General features: G+C 21.1%; 8 protein-coding genes across 17 annotated transcripts in view; 4 read left to right on the top strand and 4 right to left on the bottom strand.

Annotated features, from left to right (window-relative positions):
* Positions 1 to 55: 55 nt before the first annotated feature.
* Positions 56 to 4893, top strand: LOC107997952 (solute carrier family 26 member 6). 3 transcript variants are annotated; one of them, XM_062085546.1, is made up of 11 exons: positions 56 to 206; positions 495 to 719; positions 790 to 1062; positions 1283 to 1458; positions 1533 to 1697; positions 1771 to 1875; positions 1966 to 2099; positions 2163 to 2325; positions 2400 to 2600; positions 2721 to 2969; positions 3060 to 4893. In XM_062085546.1, the coding sequence occupies exons 2-11, from the start codon at positions 617 to 619 to the stop codon at positions 3495 to 3497; spliced, it is 2007 nt and encodes a 668-aa protein (XP_061941530.1). In that variant the 5' UTR covers positions 56 to 206; positions 495 to 616; the 3' UTR covers positions 3498 to 4893. The 3 variants fall into 3 exon arrangements, with proteins under 3 accessions (XP_061941530.1, XP_061941531.1, XP_016912394.1); XM_062085547.1 differs by lacking the exon at positions 56 to 206 and having other exon boundaries at positions 591 to 719; positions 772 to 1062; XM_017056905.2 differs by lacking the exons at positions 56 to 206; positions 495 to 719 and having other exon boundaries at positions 920 to 1062; positions 1200 to 1458.
* LOC107998024 (solute carrier family 25 member 3) lies at positions 4323 to 7499 on the bottom strand. 2 transcript variants are annotated; one of them, XM_017057030.2, is made up of 5 exons: positions 7358 to 7499; positions 5975 to 6135; positions 5613 to 5849; positions 5002 to 5298; positions 4323 to 4893 (listed from the first exon to the last, which is right to left on the bottom strand). In XM_017057030.2, exons 1-5 carry the CDS (start codon positions 7497 to 7499, stop codon positions 4666 to 4668), a joined length of 1065 nt encoding a protein of 354 aa, XP_016912519.1. In that variant the 3' UTR covers positions 4323 to 4665. The 2 variants fall into 2 exon arrangements, with proteins under 2 accessions (XP_016912519.1, XP_028522574.1); XM_028666773.2 differs by having other exon boundaries at positions 7343 to 7485.
* A 438-nt stretch (positions 7500 to 7937) lies between these two features.
* LOC107998025 (small ribosomal subunit protein bS18m) lies at positions 7938 to 8615 on the top strand. The gene is made up of 3 exons (XM_017057031.3): positions 7938 to 8073; positions 8157 to 8364; positions 8439 to 8615. Exons 1-3 carry the CDS (start codon positions 7942 to 7944, stop codon positions 8528 to 8530), a joined length of 432 nt encoding a protein of 143 aa, XP_016912520.1. The 5' UTR covers positions 7938 to 7941; the 3' UTR covers positions 8531 to 8615.
* LOC107997968 (swi5-dependent recombination DNA repair protein 1 homolog) lies at positions 8601 to 9654 on the bottom strand. Of its 2 annotated transcripts, none has more exons than XM_028666774.2 (4): positions 9540 to 9654; positions 9197 to 9322; positions 8905 to 9112; positions 8601 to 8827 (listed from the first exon to the last, which is right to left on the bottom strand). In XM_028666774.2, coding segments are annotated over exons 1-4 (525 nt in total). In that variant the 5' UTR covers positions 9542 to 9654; the 3' UTR covers positions 8601 to 8638. The 2 variants fall into 2 exon arrangements, with proteins under 2 accessions (XP_028522575.1, XP_028522576.1); XM_028666775.2 differs by having other exon boundaries at positions 9443 to 9643.
* Positions 9655 to 9667: 13 nt separating this feature from the next.
* LOC107997958 (U1 small nuclear ribonucleoprotein A) lies at positions 9668 to 11157 on the top strand. The gene is made up of 3 exons (XM_017056912.3): positions 9668 to 9983; positions 10126 to 10364; positions 10433 to 11157. Exons 2-3 carry the CDS (start codon positions 10128 to 10130, stop codon positions 10889 to 10891), a joined length of 696 nt encoding a protein of 231 aa, XP_016912401.1. The 5' UTR covers positions 9668 to 9983; positions 10126 to 10127; the 3' UTR covers positions 10892 to 11157.
* A 699-nt stretch (positions 11158 to 11856) lies between these two features.
* LOC107997951 (high mobility group protein I) lies at positions 11857 to 14655 on the top strand. 3 transcript variants are annotated; one of them, XM_028666792.2, is made up of 4 exons: positions 11857 to 12198; positions 12376 to 12458; positions 13345 to 13584; positions 13824 to 14655. In XM_028666792.2, exons 3-4 carry the CDS (start codon positions 13363 to 13365, stop codon positions 13953 to 13955), a joined length of 354 nt encoding a protein of 117 aa, XP_028522593.1. In that variant the 5' UTR covers positions 11857 to 12198; positions 12376 to 12458; positions 13345 to 13362; the 3' UTR covers positions 13956 to 14655. The 3 variants fall into 3 exon arrangements, with proteins under 3 accessions (XP_028522593.1, XP_016912392.1, XP_016912391.1); XM_017056903.3 differs by having other exon boundaries at positions 11858 to 12198; positions 12350 to 12458; XM_017056902.3 differs by lacking the exon at positions 12376 to 12458 and having other exon boundaries at positions 11880 to 12198.
* Positions 14656 to 15631: 976 nt separating this feature from the next.
* LOC107997956 (uncharacterized protein C3orf18 homolog) lies at positions 15632 to 16634 on the bottom strand. 2 transcript variants are annotated; one of them, XM_017056908.3, is made up of 3 exons: positions 16290 to 16634; positions 15833 to 15976; positions 15632 to 15763 (listed from the first exon to the last, which is right to left on the bottom strand). In XM_017056908.3, the coding sequence occupies exons 1-3, from the start codon at positions 16632 to 16634 to the stop codon at positions 15707 to 15709; spliced, it is 546 nt and encodes a 181-aa protein (XP_016912397.1). In that variant the 3' UTR covers positions 15632 to 15706. The 2 variants fall into 2 exon arrangements, with proteins under 2 accessions (XP_016912397.1, XP_016912398.1); XM_017056909.3 differs by having other exon boundaries at positions 16296 to 16634.
* LOC107998044 (adiponectin receptor protein) overlaps positions 16296 to 21679 on the bottom strand; it is a 5949-nt gene continuing 565 nt past the window's right edge. For all 3 annotated transcript variants that reach the window (XM_017057058.3, XM_017057059.2, XM_017057060.3), the window contains exons 2-7: positions 21071 to 21335; positions 20699 to 20797; positions 20399 to 20570; positions 19909 to 20306; positions 19610 to 19774; positions 16296 to 19535 (exon numbers count right to left, since the gene is read on the bottom strand). In XM_017057058.3, the coding sequence (XP_016912547.1) occupies positions 19401 to 19535; positions 19610 to 19774; positions 19909 to 20306; positions 20399 to 20570; positions 20699 to 20797; positions 21071 to 21316 (1215 nt within the window). In that variant the 5' untranslated portion in view covers positions 21317 to 21335 and the 3' untranslated portion in view covers positions 16296 to 19400. The remainder of the gene's footprint in view (positions 19536 to 19609; positions 19775 to 19908; positions 20307 to 20398; positions 20571 to 20698; positions 20798 to 21070; positions 21336 to 21679) is intronic.

The following is a 21679-nucleotide window of genomic DNA, read 5'->3' as shown; positions in this document are numbered from 1 at the left end:
ATAATAATGTATATATATATATATATATTATATACATTATATATGTATATATATATATATATATTATTAAATTAGTTTAGTTCGATAAGAGAGAATTTCTTTTAAAATTAAATAAGAAGTAATTATAATAATTATTAATAATTTCTTTATTATATAATTTTTATATTTTCTTTACAATTAAATATAATTAAATAATAAGAAAGCAGGTAAATAAAAACATAAAACATAAAATATTAAATAATTATAAAGAAAAAATATTTTTAGAATTAATTGAAGGTTAAGCTTAAACATATACAAAATAACTAAATAATATTAATATTTAGCAATTGTTAAATACTGAAATTTGAAATAATTATCTATATCAATATATAAAAATGTATGATCAATAATATAAAAATTATTTTTTTTTTATCAATATTTTATTATATAATATTTTTATCTTTAATAAATTAACAAAGTAGTTCTTTATCTATTTAATATATTATTTGTTTTAGATCTATTTATATATCAAGAAGCTAAAAAATAAAATATAACAAAGTAATATTTTATTTAAAATTTTTTTTTAATAAAATTTTTTATTAATAAAATTCATAAATCCTTTTTAATTATTATTAACATGGAGAAACAAGATACACTTTTACAAATACATTTAGAAAGACCTATATATGAACAAGAAACTTTAAATGAAGATTACCATTATGAAAAACCAAAAACATTTGGTATGTAATAGATATTATATTTTATTATTATTAATATAAATATCATATATAGAATGAAATTTGTTTATAGATTTTCATAATGCATTAAATGATTTAAAATATAAAAACTGGAAATCATGTTTTATATCTGCAATTCCATCAATATATTGGCTAAAAAATTATAATTGGAAAGAAAATTTAATGTCTGATATAATTTCTGGTTTAACTGTAGCAATTATGCATATTCCTCAAGGCATGGCTTATGCACTTTTGGGAAATGTACCTCCAGTAGTTGGTATATACATGGCATTCTTTCCTGTTTTAATATATTTTTTTTTTGGTACATCTAAACATGTATCTATGGGTAAGAAAAAATTTGTATTAAATTTTGACAATACAATAAAATAAGAAAAGGCATTTAGTATTTCATCAAAATCAAGATTTTTTTAGTATATTACATTTGATATGTATATACTTTGTAAAATACTACTTCTATTACAGAAAAACTTCTATTACAAATATCTCCTTTTAATAAGAACTTATTAGACAAACTAGAACAATGAAACATTATTGGCACTCATCAGGAACATTCGCTGTGGTTTGCTTGATGACTGGGAAAACAGTGACAACTTATTCAATATCGCACAATGAAATTACAACTTCAAATGTTACAACTACATTACCCGATTTGCCTGGAGAATATTTATATACACCAATACAAGTAGCAACAGCAGTTACACTCATGGTTGGAATATTTCAGGTAATATTTTATATTTTTTATTACATTATTTTATTATTTATTTTATTACAATAAAATAATAATTTTTTTTTTAGATTATAATGTACATATTTCATTTGGGTATTATAAGTACATTGCTAAGTGATCCATTAGTGAATAGTTTTACAACTGGTGCAGCAGTTTGTGTTTTAATATCTCAAATTAAAGATTTATTAGGTTTGAAAATACCAAAACAGAAAGGATATTTTAAATTTATTTTTGTAAGTATAAAATTTAAAAAAAATAAATTAACTAGAGATATACAATTTAAATTAAATGATAAATTTATTTCAGACATTGATAGATATTTTAAAAGAAATACAAAATACAAATTTAACTGCTGTATTTATATCATTAATAACTATTATTGGTCTTATAAGTAATAATGAATTTTTGAAGGTAATTTTTATTTATTAGAAAATTATTGTAAAAATCTTTATAATAATCCTATATATAATTACATAATTTAAATAATTATTTTAATTTTAGCCATGGATAAGTAAAAAATGTAGTATTCCAATTCCAATTGAGTTGATTGCAGTTGTGAGTGGTACTTTAATTTCAAAATATTTTTGTTTCTCTACTAAATATAATATTCAAGTTGTGGGTGATATTCCTACAGGGTATGTAAATTTAATTATTTTTTATAAATGTAATTCAAATTTTTTAATCTTTTTAATTAATAGATTACCAGTTCCAACAATTCCAACATTTAATCTATTACATTTGGTAGCAATGGATAGTATTGCTATAACTATGGTATCTTATACTATTACCATATCAATGGCTTTAATATTTGCACAAAAACTTAATTATAAAATTAATTCAAATCAAGAACTTCTTGCTATGGTAATTATGATAAATTAATAAAATTATTTAGTTGTTTTTAAAATATCATGTATATTAATAAAATATAATTTTAGGGTTTAAGTAATGTAGTAGGATCCTTTTTTTCATGTATGCCAGTATCGGCATCTTTAAGTAGATCATTAATTCAACAAACTGTTGGTGGTCGAACACAAATAGCTAGTATTATATCATGTACAGTATTACTTATAATTCTTTTATGGATTGGTCCATTTTTTGAACCTTTACCAAGATCTGTTCTTGCATCAATTATTATTGTAAGTATAAGTGCTTTAAAATATTAATATTGTTACATAAATTATTAAAATAATTATATTTTTATATATAATTTTTTATAATGAATATTAATTTATTAATATATATAAATCTTCTTTTAGGTAGCTTTAAAGGGAATGTTTCAACAAGCTAATCAACTTATAAAATTTTGGAAATTAAGTAAATGTGATGCATTGATTTGGATTTCAACTTTCTTGACAGTTGTAATAATAAGTATTGATATTGGCTTGCTAACTGGAATAATAATATCACTTGCAATTATTTTATTGCAAAGTATTAGACCTTACATTTGTTTATTGGGATATATACCAAATACAGATTTATATTTGGATATGAGTAGATTTAAAGCAGTATTTATTATTTTTTATGGCTAATAATATTTTTATAATGAAAAATCATTTTTACATAAAATATTAATATATTTGATGAATTATTTTCAGGCAGTAGAAATTCCTGGAATAAAAATTTTTCATTATTGTGGAACTTTGAATTTTGCGAATATTAATCATTTTAAATCAGAATTATATAAATTAATTGGAATAAATCCAAAAAAAATTATAGAGCATAAGATTAAGTTAAGAGAAAAAGGAATATATATGGATACAGAAAATTCAGAAGAAAAACAAGAATTACAATGTATAATAATGGATATGAGCGCATTAAGTTATATTGATTCTAGTGGTGTAATTACACTAAATTCAGTAATGAAAGAATTTCAACAAATTGATATACATTTTTATTTTGTAAGTTGTACAAGTCCAATTTTTGAAACAATCAGAAAATGTGATTTGTATTTACATGGAACACTTACATTTAAGATTTTTGCCACAATACAGGATGCTAAAACGTACTTAGAAAAAGAACTTTATTCAAGATAATATGTATAATTCGTCTTTTTTTTATGATAAATTGTATATATTAATTAATATACTATTAATATTATTTAATATGTTAAAAATTATATTATGTTTATAAACATATAATATTAAATCAAATTGGATGATATTACAAAATTTGTGAAAAATATATGTAAAATTACTTTTTTTTTTGATATTTTTATACTATTATCTCTGTTATTAGAAAATTCAAACTATATATATTTTTAAAATTGTAATATTTAAAATAGATAAATGATTCTTTCTATGATTATATGAATCTTATCTTATATGAAATAAGCAAATATCTTTTTTGTTGAAAAATTAGTACTTATTTGTTAATATTATTAATAGTTTATTTTAATTTTGTAAAAGATGTTAAAATTTTTTCATGAAAACATATGTGGCAATACTTTATATTATAAAATTCTATCTTATTAAATATTATGTTTAAATATTAAATAAGTCTTATATAATTTTATTGAATTAATAAAGCCAAAGAATAAACATTAAAATAAAAATATTTTTATATAAAAACAAAAATATTTAGATTAAAATATATTGTTTTGATTATACTTATTACTTCATAATTATAGTTAATATATTTTATTTATATTATATGTGTATATACAATTGCATTAAGCATAAATTGTATATAATACATATATACATATATATTTTTTTTTTCATAGATTATTTATCTTTATATAATTATATAGATTATATTTTAAAGATTTTAATAAAATAAAAAATAATTAATGCATAATATTTTAGTGTAATTCTCTTAACATAAGGATATATAAGAAAAGGGATAATCAAAATCAAATATTAATTGAGCAATCACGAATCATTTATTTATGGTGATCGCTCTATATACAAAGTAACAGTTTTTGGTTACAATAGGTAACTCACTGTCACTGTATCTGATTTTTATAATGTGCCATCTCTTTTATTAATCTCAGCATTGATAGTAAATTACTATGATTCATAGCACATTATTGTATCTAATTTATAGGCAGTGATGACCTGCACTGATATCAGTATTACAAATAAATACTTGACACGTATAATAGAACATTGTTCGACAATGTACTGAAGAAATAATGTAATTTATCTATGTTCTTTTTCTCTAACTGTAATTGATTCAATTAAAAATATTGATGCTTGATAATTAAGCTAGTCCATATTTCTTCTTGAGAGATTCTGGCATTTCTGGTGGGGGTGGGCGGGGCATACGAAGCCATACTTTTACTGCATCGTAAATAAACCACTGTGCTGCTGTTAATGTACCAATCATAACAATTCGAGGACCAAGACCTTTCCATACTCCACCAAAACCAAGTTTCTTTAAAACATCAACAGCTGATGCTCCCTTTTCTTGATTCAATTTTGATACAACCTACAAATATTTGAAATATATATATATATATATATATATTGCATTAACAACATTAAATAAATAAAATAAATAAAAATAGAAATGAATATACATTATATATACACTCACAGAATCAGCAGGATGAGATACAATTGCACAAAATACCCCAGCAATATATCCTGCAGCAAACGTAACAACCAATTGTTCACCTTTTGAACACTCTTGCCTTGGTTTAGGAACTACATATTTGTATAAAAGTTCAAGTGTACGTTCAAAACAAGCGAACTTCATCATTGTGTATGGAATTTGACGAAGCCATAAAGGTACAAGTCCTTTGTAGAATCCAGTGATACCTTCTTCTGCATATATCTTTGGCATAGCTTCTCTCAAAGTATTTGCAAATCCTGGTGTAGTTTGAATTTTAACCTGTAAAAATAATGGACTTTGTATATTATATACATAATATATTTTAATTTTATTTTTCATAATAATTGTTTAATAAAACTTGCAATAAATATGATATTGAACATGATGATGAAGCAAAAATGAGAATAATGAAGAAAAACAAAAGAACAATTCTATCTTATTTATAAAATTAACTACAAAAATGCATAAATAATATGAACATGGATTATTTTTATATCATAGAAGACATAATATATCAATTTAACTCCTTTTTTAAAAAAAATATTAAGAAAATTAAGAGAAGAAAATATTAAAAAAAATATTATATTAATTACTTTAGCAGCTTCAAGAGGAGCTAAACCAATATCAGCAAAAAATTCTGCAGATGCTGAAGAAATTAAATACAAAGATGTCCTAAATTCATATGCCATTTCTTCTCCAGCAAGAGCTGAATAATATACTTTAAAAACTTCATAAAGTCCAAATTTAAACATTCCTTGGGTGGAATAACCAAAAAATGTTGGAGCCCATCCTTTAACCAAACCTCGAGTTCCATCTTCTGCCAAAGTTACCTAAATAATAAAATATTTGAAGTTAATTAGTTTTAATTATATATATTATTTATGCTATTAGTTATTATTTATTAGTCATTATTTTATTCATATTTGTAAAACATAATTAAAAATAGATTGCTCACTCGAAATCCATTAAAAACTGATTTGTATTTTGCAGGGTTTACTTGAATACGACATTTTACTAAATCCAAAGGAGTAACCAAAGTATGGGTGATACCACATGACAAAATACCTCCCAAACCACACAGCATAAAGTACTTATTTGATCCAAATTCACAGCTATCTATACATAAAAAAGAATTTATAATCTAAATATATTAATTTACATAATATAAATATATTAATAAATATCTTAAGTATATTTAAACAAACTATATTTAATATTCAAACTATGTTTAGTATGAATGATAAATGTCAATAATTACTTATAATCCATTATTAAAAACATAATATAATACATAAAATAATAACATATAAAATACATAAAATATACATAATATACATAAAATAATAATATAATAACATAAAAACAAATATAATCCATTTATTAAAAACAAATAATCTTAATGACCAATTTTCAAAATAACATTTACAAATTGAATTTAATTTATTAATCAATATATTATATATATAATTATTTTTAAAATAACTTTTATTTAATAAACAATAAAAACTATCATTGATCAGCTGTTCAAAAGTGCGTGCGAAATTCAAATTTGGCAGAATTTCAAAATTATGAACGATCTTATTATTTCGGCTTAACCTAATAATAAACTTTTCAAGTACAGTAGGATATCTTTAATTATTTCTTGGTTGCGGCCACTGTACTAATGCAGGCTATTATTTTTATTCAAATGTCAACCAAGGCTATGACGACGACATTCGCACGCGCAATTTTCGACAAAATGGCTACTTCTTATGCAATCCTTTATATTGCAAATCAAACATAAAAAATTCTTCAGTAATCTATTTTAAAATAATATTTTGTATTAATAATTGTACTAGAAATGCAGTAACTTTATTGAAAAATACATTGAAGCCAAATAAATACATGTAAAATGATATCTTAGCACATAATTACATGCCATGCGGTCAAATCTATATTTGTTACATAATTTGATATAATTAAATTAAAAAAATTATAATTATAATAAAATAATTATTTATCATGAAATTACAACTTTATTAATATTTAAATTTTTTAAAATATAAGTAATTTTAAATATTAATTCTTACAAATTAATCAAAATAATCAATTAATACTAAGAAGATTATAACAAATTATAAAGAACATTAGAAATAATATTTTAGATTATATAATGATATTTATTGATTTGAAAATTTTTTGAAATACGATTAATTTTTTTGATCAAAAAAAAATTTTTAATTATTTAAGTAAATATCAATAATTTATATATAATATTGAATAATTTTCTTATAAAAAATCATGAATTAAAATCAATTAAATTAATTAAATTATATCAAATTACTTGCAAATTACTGACCGCCTGATGCGACAGAGGCAGCGGCAATGTGACGATTCTTAACCAGTGCTTGTGTTAGTTCATTTTGTCTCTGACATGTAGTTGTCACGAACGGTGTCCCAAATGGATTCATTTTAGCTATATCCAATATTGAGGGCCACATTTTGTATTTATCACTTCACTTGCATCCACTACCAATTAATAACAATTTTTATACAATAATTATATTAGTTCAAGTTATTGGATACAAAAGTACAACTCTCGTCTCCGACTAATGCGAAAAGAGTGATAGAGATTTCAACGGTAACGGAATCCGTTTAGTAACTTAGATCATTGATTATTATACTATAAGTAAGAAATCAAGTTGCACAATAATGACCTCTATCGAATACTATATGAACTAAACAAAATTTCACTAAAAAGTCAAACTTTAAAATATTGTGAAGCATCAATTCTATTTCAAATATATTTTTAATGATTATTACTTTACAATAAAAGTAAATATATATTTTTTATAATATAATTATAATAGTTTTTAATAAAAGTAACTTATAATAAAAGTAACTTATAATAAAAGTAAATAAGTTCAAAATACATAAAAAATTATGTATACTTTTATTAATTTACCAATTTTGAGATATACAACAAATAAAATTCCAATATTATTTCGTAACAAAACTAATGCATGTACTTCAAATGAATTAACAGATCTGATATCCAGATCTGATCCAGACATGGTAATAAATTATTATAAATATATTATATTTTATGAAAGTTGTACAGAAAAATAAAAATTAATTTATATTATTTTTTGACGCAGCCAATTTCGATTGAAAATCCATATAAAAAGAAGCAGCAATTATGTATTTTATGTAAATTAAACATTGAACCTGATTATAAAAATGTACGTTTATTATCTCAATTTCAAAGTCGTCATACAGGTAGAATTTATGAAAAACACATAACTGGATTGTGTGAATACAAACAGAAGAAAGTAGAACAAGAAATAATAAAAGCACAACATGCTGGTAATATCAGTTATATTTATTGTTTATATGTATTTTATAATATTTTGTAATATTTTATTGTTTTTATATTTTAGGTTTAATGGGTTATATGACTAAGGAACTTAAATTTTGTCATGATCCAATGTTATTTGATCCTAATTTTCCATTTAAAGCACATAAATATTAAATGTGAAATACAAATTAAATTAAATAAATATAAATATATATGTATTATAAAAATATAAAAATAAGTAAAATATTATTATATAATATGTTTTTTTTATATTTATTTTAATTAATAAAATATATCATCATCAATAGAGAAACAAACTATATCAGGATTAATATTAAATGAAGATAAAATTTCAAATAATTTTACTGGTTGATCATTTTTTTCTTGTAAACATTTCTGATAATCAATAAGAGCATTCTGACAACATGTTGTCCATTTTTTTATAACACTTTCTAAATTTTCAGCTTTGTTCTTTAATTACAAATATTTAAATAATTAATATTTAATATAATAAATAAGTTTCAAATATAATTAATATTATCTTTTACCTTTTTCTTATATAATAATGTAGTTTTTAAAATTTTAATAGATTCTTCTTTTTTTTGTATTTTTTTTTTTAATAATTCCAAATCTATTTGATATAATTTATTTTTTATTTCAATCTCTGTTTGTTTATTATTATTTTCTTTATTTATACATAATTTTTTAGGAGAAGGTGTTTTTTGATATATTAGTCTTTTTGCTACGGATATTTTTCTAATAATGAAAATTAATGAGAATATTATTCTCAAATTTCAAAAATATAATAATTTTTTTTTTTTACATTATAATTATACTTACGATGGTGTTTCATATGTGCTTAATTTTGAGATATTTATATTATTATTACTTTGGGGTATATTAAATGGAGAACGAAAAGGTTTATTTACACCTTTTCCATTTTTGAATGGCTTAGCACTTATATTCCTGAAAATAATGTACACTTAATTAATATAAATAATGCTATTTACTTTTTATATAACATATATTAAAATAATTCGATTAAATATTTTATATTAAATATTATTATTTCTATTATAAAAATACATTTTTCTTTATAATTATATTTAATTAAATAATAATTTTAACTAATTTTATTAAGTATTTTATTAAGTAATTTCAAATTATTCAATATCAATAATACATTTTATATGATTTCTATCTATATTTCTATCTATTATATTATGTTTTATACGATTTTACTTCTTTTTTAAGGAAAAGATGTTTTGATGAATGTTATTATTTTGTTATTCTAAATGTACTATAGCTAATTTATAATATTTTCTTAAACATAAAAATAACATTCTTAAGTTGCAATATTTATATATCAATATAATAATTATAAATATATTAAATATAAATTTAAAACAAATAATTAGGAATTTTGAATTATAATATAACATGAATTTAATATATGATGTTTTTAATATTAAGTTTCCACTCTACATTTATATAGCTCATTGTTATACTTCATTGTACTCTAACCTCTATAAGCGTGAGACGCCGACTAAATACAATTGTTTAGTATACAAAAACTATTATTAAATATAATATAATAATTATATCATTGTTTTTAAAAATTATTTGAGTAAGTTTATTTAGTTTTATTATTATATGGATTTTATATTATATAGAATTTATATAGTTATAATAATTTCTATTTATTAATATTTATTTCTGAAGATGTTAAAAGTATTTTTTATATTAAAAAATTTTTTCATTTACAATAGCAATGGATATTAGGCCAAATAATACAATTTATATCAATAATTTAAATGAAAAAATAAAAAAGGATGAATTAAAAAAATCCTTATATGCAATTTTTTCTCAATTTGGTCAAATATTGGATATTGTAGCTCTAAAAACATTAAAAATGCGTGGACAAGCATTTGTTATTTTTAAAGAAATTGCTAGTGCCACAAATGCTTTACGTTCAATGCAAGGATTCCCATTTTATGACAAACCAATGGTAAATCATAAAATAACTTTTTAATTAAATAATAAAACATTATGTTATTATAATTAATTTTATTTTAGAGGATACAATATGCAAAAACAGATAGTGATATTATTGCAAAAATGAAAGGCACATATGCAGAACGGCCTAAAAAACCAAAACGAGTTGTACCTGCAGCTGATGAAGAAGCTAAACGTGCTAAGAAACGTGCTAAAGAACAAGCTAAACATTCACAGCAAATTGGTTATCATACTGGTGTACAACAACATCCAGGTTTAGTCAATACAGCTGTACCTGAACAACCACCAAATCAAATTCTATTCCTAACAAATCTACCAGATGAAACCAGTGAAATGATGTTATCAATGCTTTTTAATCAGTTTCCTGGTTTTAAAGAAGTACGTTTAGTACCAAATAGACATGACATTGCATTTGTTGAATTTGAGAACGAAGTACAATCAGGAGCTGCAAAAGATGCTTTACAAGGATTTAAAATTACACCTTCTCATGCAATGAAAATATCATTTGCAAAAAAATAAAGTATAGTATGGTTTGTATGAAAATATTGTTAACAAATGGAAAAATGTGTGCGTGTTGAAATAATCTTATTTAGAAATTTATAAAAATACAAAATATAAATGTAATTAAAAATTTTTCGGACGAAAATTTATAAATATAAGTTAAAAATATGCTATATAGATTCAAGAATCACATGTGTACAAAATTTTACATAATGTATACATATAAATCAAACTTCTTACTGTAAATAGTAATTAAAAAAATATATGTCATTTTTTCAGCAATACTTTAGTTACATAAAATTACTTTTAATTTGATAATAATTTAAAAACCTATAAAAATTTATTTTTCCATGTAATGTAAATTAATTTAAAAAGTTACTATAATAATATTATAATAATTTAAATTTTTTCTTTTTGTTTATTAAATTTTAGTTTCTATCTTGAATATTAATTATTAATTTTCACTTAATTTTTTTTTATATTAAAATTATTAAAAATATAATTAGCATTATTAAAAAATATATATAATTAACATTATTAAAAATATTGTTTTAAAGTATAAAAATAAAAATTACATATTTTAACATTAAAAATATAGATAAATTTTAATGTTATAATATATTGTAAGAAAATTTTTAAGTAATTTTTCAAAAAATTAAAAAAATTTACATATAATAATTTTACAATTATATCTATAAATTAATAATAATTTAAATTAAGAAATACGAAATTAATATACACAATATTTTTTTGTATATTATAATTATATTCCCGCCAAATAACATCTTATAACTTTCATAAATATTATTATTCATATAAATTTTTTAATATTTTATAAAACAAGAAAATAATTGATAAGTTTTTATATTAAAAAATTCTTTTTATTACAAATAATAAGAAATTAAGATAAATATGATTTATGAAAAATTGTGACTTTAAGTAGTGTCATAACATTTTGGCGGGAATCAGTTGGCGTGTTGTGTAAAGAGTGGGGGAATGCTTCTTGAGATAGAGAACGAATCGGAGTACAGTGTATCATCTCGATCAGGTCAGTCGCGTCTCGCTATTCGCGCAGTGAATTGTGAGTTGTTGCGTTACAAAGTGCTTTCGGAGTTTGCTTCGTGCAGTCGACGCGCGCGATAGTATTAAAAGGACGCTGAGAAAAGAAAAATTAGATAACTTGCGTTCTGAACATTCATAAAAGAATATTAAACATTTTAATACATAACGTATATAGAAAAGCACTTAGTCCCATTTTCTTACAGTACGACGCGCGCGCCGACTGAACGATTGCCTTTGTCTTCATATACACGAGAAATTTTGAGGTGAGTGCTTGTCAATGACTTTTTCTCCAGTAAATATTAGTCTTTCGAATGGTATACGTATTCATTGTGTTGAAAGATTAAGAAACTCATAAATGATTTTTTCAACGATTTTTTAGTCAATCTTTTACGCGGAACCAATTATTACTTACAGAGATATTTATTCATTTTCTTATAAAGAAATTGGTGATGGACGCTACCACGACTCTGGTGTTGCCATGATTTGTCGATCATGGCGTCCCTAGCAGCCAAGTGACGCTATTGTATGTGTTCCAAATAGCGGTTTTCCATACAGTTATTTTTTCTTCATATAAAAAAATATTAAAAATTGTTACTTCCGTTATTATCGTGTAACTTGTCCAAAATTATATATATGAAGAAATTAATAATATATAGGTTGTTTAATATATTTGAAAATGGCGGGCGCGGACATTTCAGAAAGCTCTCATTTATTGTTGTAAATAATTTTTTTTTATAAATTAATAATGATAATAATTTATTATTATTATTATTATTCTTTTGTAAGAAAAAATTACTTTTAATTTATGTATGAGATTATTAAAATATTAGATATAATTAATTTTACATAATTATTTTATTCGGTTACAATTAACCGGTTACAAAACCGCCACCTAATGATGTTCGATATGAATGTATTAGGCGCGTAATTTGTTAAACTTTACTATTGCTCATTTTTTACTTATTTATAGTAAAATCTATATATACATGTTTATCAAGTTATTGTTTGAATTAAAAAATTTTGAATTAAATAAATTTTATGAGAAATTTTAAAAATCGATAATTATGCAAAACTTTCCATATTTCCCTATATGGAACTTTTTATATTTTTAATATGAAATTTTTGAATATTTTATTTCAAAGTGTGTGGTAACATAATATTAAATTTTATAATAAAATATAAATATAAATATTACATATTTATTTGTAAAAAGTATATGTATATAATAAATTAAGAGTACAGAGCCTTTTGACGTAAATTCGTTTTCGTTCATCTTTGTATTTTCCTTCGAAATTCTATTAAATTTTGCATTAAAAGTGAATAATTATAAAATTACTACACACATATATATATAACTAAAACCTTTTGAATTAATGTTTATATTGTAAACAAAATTTTTAATTATACAGTGATATAAAGAATTAAAAATGTCAGACGACAATTCGCCTGTTGTCGAGGAACAAAAGAAGAAACGAGGTAGACCAGCAAAAACAGATAAGAATACTGTTAAAGAACCAAAAAAGAGAGGCAGACCTGCCGCAGATAAAAATAATGCAGTACGCACTGCAAAATCAGATAATGAAGATGATACATCGCCTGTACCTGTTAAAAAAGGAAGAGGGCGACCAAAAGGTTCTCACAAAAAAAAGGTATGTACATTTTTTTTAAATTAAATTATTCATATAAAATAGTATTATGGAATAATATAAAATAGAATATAAAAGTATTATGGAACTCATAATAATATTATCTGAGAATAACAAGTAATTTATAAAAATTGTTAATAAATGTTATCACTTTTTTAAATTTAATTTTAGAAAGTATTAAAAAACAAGTTTTATTTATTTTTTTTATAATATATAAGAAGTTAAAGAATATGTTATTATAGCAAGGTTCACCTAAAGGAAACCCTTCAGGACGAGGTCGTGGTAGACCTAAAAAGAAAGAAGAGAAATTAGAAAGTACTGGAGAAGAAGAAGATGAACAGGAAGAAGAGGAAGAAGAGGAGGAAGATAATTAAATGTAAAAAAATAAATTCAATGTATGAGAATTATTCTTTGAAAGTTTTTAAAAAACTGATAAATTTAAAACTTATAAGTTTGCTTTTTATATCATAATCTGCAAATTGAAATAGTAAAGTGGTAACACATTAGTTTAAAAAAAACTGCTCAAATTCCAAGGAAGTTATATGAAAAATATAATTTGTGATATGTTTGCAAAAAAAATGCACTGCAACATGGGTTGAGAATATGTAAAGCACTTTGTAGTATTTACCTTATATGTTTTTATTATAATTACTATTAATATAATAATTATTATTAGTATTATTTTTATTTGTATTATTATCATAATCATTATGTTTTAAGTATTAAAATAAAATGTACAAGTATTTTAATGAAAAAAATTTTAAACTAAAAATTCAGATCTCATAAACTAACTTGGAATTAAGATGAAGACTTTATCTAACTTTAAGGTGGATGGTGTATAATTACATCATATATTTGTTACCTTCTTTGCTCCTATGTATATGTATTATAATTCTTAAAGTCTAAAACTTCATACAAATTTAATGCTGTACTGTAATACTTCTTGTGTAAGTATATCATGTACAAGAAATGTTCTTTTTTAATTACACTTAAACAAGTGAACATTAACATTTTTGAAACAAGCATATGTGTGAATGTCAAATTTGTATTGAAATAAATAAACTTATAAAATGACTCTCTTATTAATTGTTATATGACACAAACATATACCTGCGATATATATTCTATATCAAAATTGTTATACTTTTAAATTTTTTATAGTACATTATAATGCTAAAAAGACATTTTGCATGAAAGACAAATGCATTTTGTTTGAAATTTCTTAATTTTTCAATATTAGTAAACAATTAGAAAAAATAAAATTAACATTATAATGTAGATTTATGTATAATTATTAGTTAATAGAAACAAAATTGTTGGTAATATTTGAAAATATATTTGTTTCTTTATGTTGAACATTAAATATCTATTTTTTTCTTATTCATCATTAGAATCTTTCAATATTGAATAAAAATAGAATAAAATTTAAATTTTTTATTATAATATTGAAATTTTTAATTAAATAATCTATATTTTATTTCATTAATATTTATATTTTTAGGAAAGGATATAAAAAAAAATATACAAAAGTGAAATTTAAACATATAGGAAAAATTGTACATTTATGAAAAACTGTTATAAACAGAATACAATGAATATAAATAATAAAATAAAAAACTGTTATAAACAGAATACAATGAATATAAATAATAAAATAAAAAACTGTTATAAACAGAATATAATGAATATAAATAATAAAATAAAAAACTGTTATAAACAGAATACAATGAATATAAATAATAAAATAAAAAACTGTTATAAACAGAATACAATGAATATAAATAATAAAATGAAGTCTCCATTTTTGTTTTTTTACTTCTCTATTATGAAATTATTATATAAATTAAGCATAAATTTATTTTATGGATACTATATTAAAATAAATAAAATAAATCCTAATCCTAATTATCACAATTTTGAAGATATATTTAAACTTTAATGTTTAAATTTTTTTGAAATATTTTTTCATATATAAAATTTATGAATTTGAAATTTATCTTTTAAATTGAAAGATATGTACAAACTATTTCATTAAATAAATATAGAAATCTACTAAATGTGATTTTTAATCTAAGACAATTAGTAATAAGTAATACAAAGTTTTTAAACTATTACAAATGTTTTGTCAATGATTTCCAAATAGTTCAGCATTTTCTTCTGTATCCATAGATTGATATCCTTGCTGTAATATAAAATATTTTAATTCTAATAAGATATTTATTAATTTGAACATTATAATTCTTGCACATACACGTCTTTGATGATTATTGTAACATTCTTCTAATAATTCAGTTTCCCAATCATCTTCTTCTTCTTCACCAGGATCAAAATTATACATTGGCATGAGTCTATGTCTTAAACGTTCCAATTTTCTTTTCCTTGATATAATTATTACCTTTAAAATCATAATATATTATTAAAATATTTGCATTTTGTTAAATATTACAAAATAAATTAATATTTAATAGTAAAGATTTTACTTTTAGGATTTTACTAATAGGAGAAGCTACAAACTAATAAAACTTTAAATATAATATTACAACATTAATTTGCCAATAAACTATATTACAAAAAGGTAATAATACCTAAAGTAGAAATATTTATCCAAGTATTATAATTTGATGAATATTTTTTATTTTATTTTTTTTGTTTCTGCAAATAGAAGTTAAAAGAAGATTATAATTTAAATACAAAAGTGATATCGCTACCCATACCACAGCTGATAATATAATAACAAAGACCACTACACCAAGTGGTACAAAAATGTATTCTATTCCATCTGGAGGTCCAAATTCATCAAAAATTTCTGTTGTTGTAGATACATATATATTGGTACTTGAAGCTTCAAAGGAAATTACTGTATTATTGGGCAATGACGTTACGGCCTTAGAAACATTCCATAATTGAATATTTTCATTTTCTTCTGTAGAATTCATATATGTTTCAGATATTTCATTTGATGCATTTGTCATTGTATTAGTATAATTTTGAATATTATCAAGCAACATGCCAGATGTTATTGAACTTGTAACACTTGTATTCATTTCATTCATTGTTATTAATTAAAAAACAATATTTGACTTTTCATGAGAATAATTCTATATATATTTTAAAAAAATTCATTATTATATACATTATTTATGTTAGAAATTAAACTTTTTTAAAATATACAATGATATATAATTTGATTCTATTATCACTCGTCTATTTTATTATACAAAAAACGATAAATAAGAAGCATATAGTTATTATCAATGCATTAATATATCATAAAACACTATGGTTCTATATACTTTGAATGGACATGTACAACTATATCACTTTATCTCACATATTTATGAATTATAAATTATGAATTATAAATCCTCTAAAATAAAAACCATATTTATTGACTTGAGTTCGTAAATAAATAAATAATGCATCTTGATGATGATCGTATTATAATATTTATAAAATAATGTAATAAAAAATTTGCTTCATTGAAATATCGCAACTCAATTTTTGTGCACGTTTTTTTAAAATCTTTTTTATCTATTAGAATTTATTGATTACTTGCAACGCACTGATAAAAATATTAAAATATTTACAAAATACAACATATTTTCATTTTTTTTATAATTGAATTGTTGAAATAAATATTTTTCGTTTGATTTATCAATTTTGCAAATAGATTTAATTAGGAACATGATATTCATCTTTTGCATAAAAAGAAATTTGATTATGGCTTTTTTAGCTTTAACATTTCATTTCAATATCACAATGCGCCTTTTTCACATAAATGCACTATATATGAAACATATATTAAACTATTCTGAATCTATATCGAACTATTCTGAAGTGAAACATACTATTTATCGATTTCTTATCGAGATATTTTTTTATATCGATTTTAATATCTTAGATATGAAAAAAATAAAAAATGATTAATAAAAATATTAATACATATTATACACTTTTTAAATTGTTTGTTAATGTGTTTATTATAACACATAGTATTCCATTTGAGAAATATCAATTTTTTGAATTGAAGATAATATTGAATTGAAAATAAATTATTAATAATTTATATTCTTATAATTCTTAATAAATAAGAATATTTTATATAAGATATACAATATATTTATTATAAAATTTATTATATAATTATTTATTATAAATTCGTAAATAATTTATGTAAATATTATTTTGTACAAAAAATATAAAAAATATATAAAAAATAATCAGAATTATTTTTAAATTTAACTATACGCAAAAAAAATTAATAATTGCAATTTTTATTAAATGATTATTAGATATGATTAGAATGATTATAAGATATATTAATAAAAAATAAATAAATAGAATTAATTAATAAATCAATAACAATTTGCTAAAAATATTTACATTTTAATAAAATTAAATTATATATTGAATATAAATTATATATTGAAACATAAATTTGATTTCTTATTTTTAATCATCTAGATTTATTATTGATGTTTAATTATTGAAATAAATTTTTTTTTTAATTTCTTTTTCATTATTTTTAAATTCTATCTTTATATTTAAATTTCAATTTATTATAATGAATAAAAATATTTTTAATACATTTAAATAATTCACAAATGATACTACAATATTTATTTAGAAAAATATATTTTTGGGAAATTACATAAAGTAGGATAATTGTATTTTTACATATGAAATTCATAAATTTCCTTCTTTATTAATTTACCAATAGTATGAATTATTTACGTAAAAAGTTCAACAATATTTCTTTATATAAGTACTAATTTTTTATATAAGTACTTATAATAATAACAAAAATATTTAATACCTTTTGTACTAAAAGAACAGATCTGTAGTGAAATAGGTATTTTACAATATAAATTTGCATGACAAAAAAAAAATAAAAATTATAAATACATAACAAGAAAAAATATTAAAAATTATTTTACTAATATTCGAAAATGACGATCTTGCATTAAATATAGAAAATAGGAAATCTCAAGACAAATTATAATACATAAACTTTTTAGATATAGACACTGAAAAAAATCAGTATTTTACTTTCTCTGTTCAAATGTAATTAAAAAAAAAGTTGAATTTTTCATACAATCATTATAATAAATAGTTTTCATTGTTTTAACAGTGTTCAAAATATATTACAACTTTTATAGTGCTTATACTATAAAATCATTTGTAATTATTTCCTAAATCTTAATTATATTAAGTTTTGTTTGTTGCCATATATCTGCATTTTGTTTCATATTTTACAATTGTTTTTTATTAATTTGTTTTTAACAAGTAAGAGAACTGCATGAAACAAGAGATCAGTCATTATTAGTAAATAAAATGATATTTATAATTTTATATTCATTTTTTATACAATAAATTTACATTATTTAAATAAATCATTCACAAAAGAAAAAATAATAAGTGTAAATAGTTATGTTATTTGTTACTTTGTATCACTGAAATTTTTTATGAATGATTGAAATATTTTAAATGTTGAGCTTAATGTACAATACAAAATTAATTATATTTTCCATAAATTTACGAAAGTGTAAAAAGTTTTATTTAATTAAACTTTTGAATTTATTGTTAGTAATATTAATTATCACATATTGTATTTTATTGTGAATTTATAAATTTTCTTTAAAATTCTTGATTAATTACAATAAATTAGAAGGAAAATCTTGTGTTGTTCATTTTCATTGTTTCCAGCAGTTCTTTTATAATATAGATCTATCAATACACAAAGATTTAGGAATCTTTTTAAGTCTTGATAAAGGTACATAAGGTGAAATCCAACACGATATTATATATCCATTGCATAATTAAAAAGCTATCACCTGCGACGGATTTGTACAATCTCCTATTGTCATTCTGTACATAGCCATTTCTGTTATTCCATGATAATGAACAAAAGCTGCTGCAATTACTAACACATGGAAGATTTGATGACTCTGAAACTGAATAATATGATAATTTAAACATTTTTCAAATAATTGTACATTATATGTTTGAAAAATAGAAAAATATTTACCCAAATATCAAACTTGCCAGGGAAAAATCGTTCAGGTACTCTTAATGCATAAAACATTGCACCTAAGATATATAAACATCCCATTAATATTAACCATCCAAGAGATGCTTGACTAATTGCTTTAAACCAACCCTCTGCAATAGCATAATGAACTGCTGGTATTACCTAAAAAAAAAATATATAATATCTCAATATAATTATGTATTATCTAACATAATCTATTTTTCTTCTTAAAATTTTAATGTTTTTTGATAGATTATATAATATTATATAAGATTATATAATATGATATAATTTACCCCACTAAGACCAAATCCCATAAAAACACCTGCTCTTAATGGTCTGTAACTTGGTTCACCAAATCGTTCCCAGAACGATACAATTATACTTGTTACACCAAGTATTACAACCACTGATAAATAAATAAGTTTAGGTTGATAATCACAGTAAAATCCATAGTAAAGCCATGGTACAAAACTACCCATAATTAACATAGCTATTCCACAATAATCTAATTTCGAAAATAATTTTCCAACACATTCGCTATGGCAGTGTACAGTATGAAAGGCAAATGACATTCCTAAACATATAATAGCACCAGCAAAAAAGGTACCGAATACCAATTTTTCTTCCAATTGTATTTCTATAGGAGGTTGTGTTATGAAGAATATAGCTATACCAATAAATGCCATGCATCCTATAAAAAGAATAAAATTAATCTGTTAGAAAAATGCTAAAAAAAAAATAAAATAAAATAAAATATTATTAAAAATAAAAATTAAATTTCACCAAGTAAATGAGTCCAAATATTTCCAGTTTCTGTATGAATACGAAATATACTTTTGAAACAAGCATAAAAAGATGGTAAAGGTGGCCTATGGCCAGCATGTAAGAAATCATTATCTTGTAGCCACTTTGGAAGATTTCTGAAATGACATTGCTTCCATGATGCTTCCCAAACCTTAAAAAAATAATAATATATAATAATAATAAAAAAATAATCAATAATGTCTTAAAAAATAATTTCTTAATTTATAAAATAAAAATATAAATATATATTTTTATTTATATTAATTATTTTATAATTACCTTACGAACAAATTCCTCTGCTTGTTCTGCAGCATTATGAGCTAATGCACCAAGATCAATTTCATCACTTAACACACCAGCTTTTAATACTTCTGTCATCTATAATATATATATATATATATATATATATATATATATATATATATATATATATATATAATATGTAATGTATTAAAATATGTAATATGATTATATTTATAATAATTAATATGAATAATGAACAAATTTATTATTAAAATATAAAATAATAAAATATAATAAAATAAAGTAAAATAAATATAATAAAATATGTAAAATAAGCAAAGTATAAAGTAATTTATTGTTAAAGCAAAAATATAAAATAACTATTAATAATAATTAGAATTATAATACCTCGCAATCCAAAAGATGATCATCTTCAGGAGTGGAAGGTAATGGACAACCAACTCCATCTTCTTCTTCTGCTAAACAACTTGCATCATCATCTTCTAATAATTCCTTAACCTCATGTAAACCTGGTACTTCACTGTTTAATAATACACGCTCACTCCATGGAATTCTATGTCGAATTTCTGTTTCTGATACTGCATTATTATCTTTCCTTTTGTCTTCCACAATGACATCTTCGTATTGTGACATATTGTGGAATTATTAATTTCTAAAATGTATCAAATTATTTTAAAATAAAAATATTATAATTTAATATGTTAATATATGTTTTTCTTTCAATGTAAATGGTTAGAAAAATATTACAATTAAAAATAATAAATAATGATATCAAATAAATAATGATATAATATTAAATAAAAATTTGTTGTTATTGTTGATGTTAATTATAAAATTTTCTCGATAATAAATATAATTCAATTTAATCGTAAGAATCAATTTAAAATAAAATAAGCAAAATAATACGATAGCAAAATATTTAGATTAGCAAAGTTTTAATGAAAATTAAAAGTTTTGTCGAGCGTTGCATTATTATCTAATTACAATATGATTTTT

Source organism: Apis cerana, linkage group LG15 (assembly GCF_029169275.1).
Source record: "Apis cerana isolate GH-2021 linkage group LG15, AcerK_1.0, whole genome shotgun sequence".
Lineage (NCBI taxonomy): Eukaryota > Metazoa > Arthropoda > Insecta > Hymenoptera > Apidae > Apis > Apis cerana.
This window is presented reverse-complemented; position numbering and strand designations above follow the sequence as displayed.

What these genes read in the sequence shown, in the direction of transcription:
- LOC107997968 (XM_028666774.2), bottom strand. An exon ending in AGCACATATGAAACACCATC is followed by an intron (nt 9,113 to 9,196) that starts GTAAGTATAATT and finishes TTTCATTATTAG; the next exon opens with AAAAATATCCGTAGCAAAAA. An exon ending in CATTATTATATAAGAAAAAG is followed by an intron (nt 8,828 to 8,904) that starts GTAAAAGATAAT and finishes TTGTAATTAAAG; the next exon opens with AACAAAGCTGAAAATTTAGA.
- LOC107997951 (XM_028666792.2), top strand. Translation starts at nt 13,363, where the DNA reads ATGTCAGACGACAATTCGCCTGTTGTCGAGGAACAAAAGAAGAAACGA. An exon ending in AAGGTTCTCACAAAAAAAAG is followed by an intron (nt 13,585 to 13,823) that starts GTATGTACATTT and finishes ATGTTATTATAG; the next exon opens with CAAGGTTCACCTAAAGGAAA.
- LOC107997958 (XM_017056912.3), top strand. Translation starts at nt 10,128, where the DNA reads ATGGATATTAGGCCAAATAATACAATTTATATCAATAATTTAAATGAA. An exon ending in CATTTTATGACAAACCAATG is followed by an intron (nt 10,365 to 10,432) that starts GTAAATCATAAA and finishes ATTTTATTTTAG; the next exon opens with AGGATACAATATGCAAAAAC.
- LOC107997956 (XM_017056908.3), bottom strand. Translation starts at nt 16,634, where the DNA reads ATGAATGAAATGAATACAAGTGTTACAAGTTCAATAACATCTGGCATG. An exon ending in TATTATCAGCTGTGGTATGG is followed by an intron (nt 15,977 to 16,289) that starts GTAGCGATATCA and finishes ATGATTTTAAAG; the next exon opens with GTAATAATTATATCAAGGAA. An exon ending in ACAATAATCATCAAAGACGT is followed by an intron (nt 15,764 to 15,832) that starts GTATGTGCAAGA and finishes TTTATATTACAG; the next exon opens with CAAGGATATCAATCTATGGA.
- LOC107998024 (XM_017057030.2), bottom strand. Translation starts at nt 7,499, where the DNA reads ATGTGGCCCTCAATATTGGATATAGCTAAAATGAATCCATTTGGGACA. An exon ending in CAGTTTTTAATGGATTTCGA is followed by an intron (nt 5,850 to 5,974) that starts GTGAGCAATCTA and finishes TTTATTATTTAG; the next exon opens with GTAACTTTGGCAGAAGATGG. An exon ending in TATCTCATCCTGCTGATTCT is followed by an intron (nt 4,894 to 5,001) that starts GTGAGTGTATAT and finishes AAATATTTGTAG; the next exon opens with GTTGTATCAAAATTGAATCA.
- LOC107998025 (XM_017057031.3), top strand. Translation starts at nt 7,942, where the DNA reads ATGTATACTTTTATTAATTTACCAATTTTGAGATATACAACAAATAAA. An exon ending in CCAGATCTGATCCAGACATG is followed by an intron (nt 8,074 to 8,156) that starts GTAATAAATTAT and finishes TTTTTGACGCAG; the next exon opens with CCAATTTCGATTGAAAATCC. An exon ending in AATAAAAGCACAACATGCTG is followed by an intron (nt 8,365 to 8,438) that starts GTAATATCAGTT and finishes TTTATATTTTAG; the next exon opens with GTTTAATGGGTTATATGACT.
- LOC107997952 (XM_062085546.1), top strand. Translation starts at nt 617, where the DNA reads ATGGAGAAACAAGATACACTTTTACAAATACATTTAGAAAGACCTATA. An exon ending in ATCTAAACATGTATCTATGG is followed by an intron (nt 1,063 to 1,282) that starts GTAAGAAAAAAT and finishes GGCACTCATCAG; the next exon opens with GAACATTCGCTGTGGTTTGC. An exon ending in GATATTTTAAATTTATTTTT is followed by an intron (nt 1,698 to 1,770) that starts GTAAGTATAAAA and finishes AATTTATTTCAG; the next exon opens with ACATTGATAGATATTTTAAA.